General features: G+C 51.4%; 1 protein-coding gene across 2 annotated transcripts in view; it reads left to right on the forward strand.

Moving 5' to 3' along the window:
• The window catches only part of CYTH4 (cytohesin 4), a 27,401-nt gene that overhangs the window by 18,656 nt on the left and 6,757 nt on the right, over positions 1 to 1,988 (forward strand). For both annotated transcript variants that reach the window (XM_009289957.1, XM_019474819.1), the window contains 3 exons: positions 241 to 321; positions 992 to 1,104; positions 1,670 to 1,818. In XM_009289957.1, the coding sequence (XP_009288232.1) occupies positions 241 to 321; positions 992 to 1,104; positions 1,670 to 1,818 (343 nt within the window). The remainder of the gene's footprint in view (positions 1 to 240; positions 322 to 991; positions 1,105 to 1,669; positions 1,819 to 1,988) is intronic.

A 1,988-nucleotide genomic window follows, 5' to 3' on the forward strand; every position in this document is an offset into this window, starting at 1 on the left:
GCCAGGCCGACTGGGGGGGGGGGCTTTGGCGTGTGGCTAAGGCTGGCTGTATGGGCTATCTTTCCTCCTGCCTGTAATGGGGTCAGTCTTCCCAGACAAGAGTGTACATCTTGGCTTCTTGTTGGTCAGAGGGGAAGTGGAGACTGGGGTGGAGCCGGGTGCATGTTGTCACACCAAGGGGCATCCAAACTGAGCAGGGTCAAAGCTCTCTTCTGACCTTTTCCCTCTGTCCTCTCCCAGGGACTCCACAAACATTCAGATCCTCCAAGCCTTTGTGGCATGTCACCAGTTTGCCAACCTCAACCTGGTGCAGGCACTGAGGTGAGTGAGCATGCAGGACGCAGGGAATGGAGCAGGAGCCTGCTCAGCCACTGGGTCTTAGCACCCAGGAAGGTTGTGAAGCCCTGCTGGGCTGAAATGGGGCTTCCCAAGGTCCTGCTGCATATGTTGGCTCCAAGGCTGTTGCTCTGTGAGGTGTTAACACCTTTTCCTGGGGGAACTCTTTCATGGCCCCTTGACTGGATTGGCCATGTGCAAAGAAGATGGGAAAAGCAAAGTGGGTCACTGTGGCTTCAATGGCTGGGGGGATGGGGCAAGTTATTTTTTGCACCAGGAAACATGTCTGTCCACAGTGCCTGTTATGTCAGTGACAAAGTGACTCTGTCTTAGGGCATCTTGTTTTCTTATAGGCCAGCCTCCTGGCAGGACTCTTTCTCCTGAGGTCTCTGCTGCCTTGCAGGGCACTCATTAGGGAAGAGGAGCCATGATTTCCAGGATGCTTAGTTCTGCTTCCTGCTTTTAGGGTGTTTGAGGCTGATGAGCCCAGGCAATTTCTAGAGAGAGGAGCAGAACTCTTGCTTCATGCACTGTGTTGTCTCCCCCGTGTGATGGGATGACTTCTTTTATTTTCATGGTGTCCCATGGGTTGAGGGAAGGGATAAATGTCCTTGCACCCAATCTGACTAACTCTCTGTCATGCTGCTCCTGATAGACAGTTCCTATGGAGCTTCCGGCTGCCTGGGGAAGCACAGAAGATTGACCGGATGATGGAGGCCTTTGCCAACTGGTACTGCAAGTGTAACCCTGGAGTATTCCAGTCCACAGGTAGTTATGGGGAGAAAAAGGCCTGTAAAGCTGAGCTCCACTGTTTGCTAGAGAGAGGCACCTTCCTTTTCCATTCACAAAGCACAGAGGGCATCACTTGGAAGTGTAGATGTTTCCTCTTAAGCTGAAGGAGGCAGCCCAGTTCCTGGGAAGCTTTTCAATAGGCTGAGGGTCTTCAGTCCTCCTTTTGCTACTGTGCTTCAGTCCATCCCCATGGGCAATAGACTTGAGAAGTGCTCCCAGCCCCACATGAGGTATAGCTCATCGCAGCAAGAGTAGGACTGACAGACATGGGTCTGTAGAAACTTTCTTGCTGGCAGAGCCATTATCGGACCAGATCTACCCAACTTGCCCCATTACCCTGAGGGGATGGAATCACCTCCATCATAGGAAATCAACTCTGTCCCTCTTTCTCCTAGCAGAGGGGACATGTCCCTTTTCCTCCTACAGCTGAGAGGATGACACTGTTCTTCAGTGACTGGAAAGCAAGCCACCTGTTAGGGTATGGATTGATCTGCCTTCTAAGACAAGTGCCACCCATCCTGGTTTTCTTTCTCCTTGCCAGATACCTGTTATATACTCTCCTTCTCTATCATCATGCTTAACACCAGCCTGCACAACCCCAATGTGAAAGACAAACCCCCCTTTGAAAGGTTTGTATCCATCAACAGAGGCATTGACAATGGAGGGGACCTGCCAGAAGAGCTCTTAAAGGTAAGAAGACCTCCCATTTTCTTATCAGTCATAGAATCACAGAATAGTTTGGGTTGGAAGGGACCTCTAAAGGTCATCTAGTCCACCCCCCCTGCCGTGGGCAGGGACATCTTCAACTAGATCAGGTTGCTCAGAGCCCCGTCCAACCTGACCTTGAATGTTTCCAGGGA

The sequence above is a fragment of the Aptenodytes forsteri genome, unplaced genomic scaffold, assembly GCF_000699145.1.
Source record: "Aptenodytes forsteri isolate BGI_AS27 unplaced genomic scaffold, ASM69914v1 Scaffold284, whole genome shotgun sequence".
NCBI lineage: Eukaryota > Metazoa > Chordata > Aves > Sphenisciformes > Spheniscidae > Aptenodytes > Aptenodytes forsteri.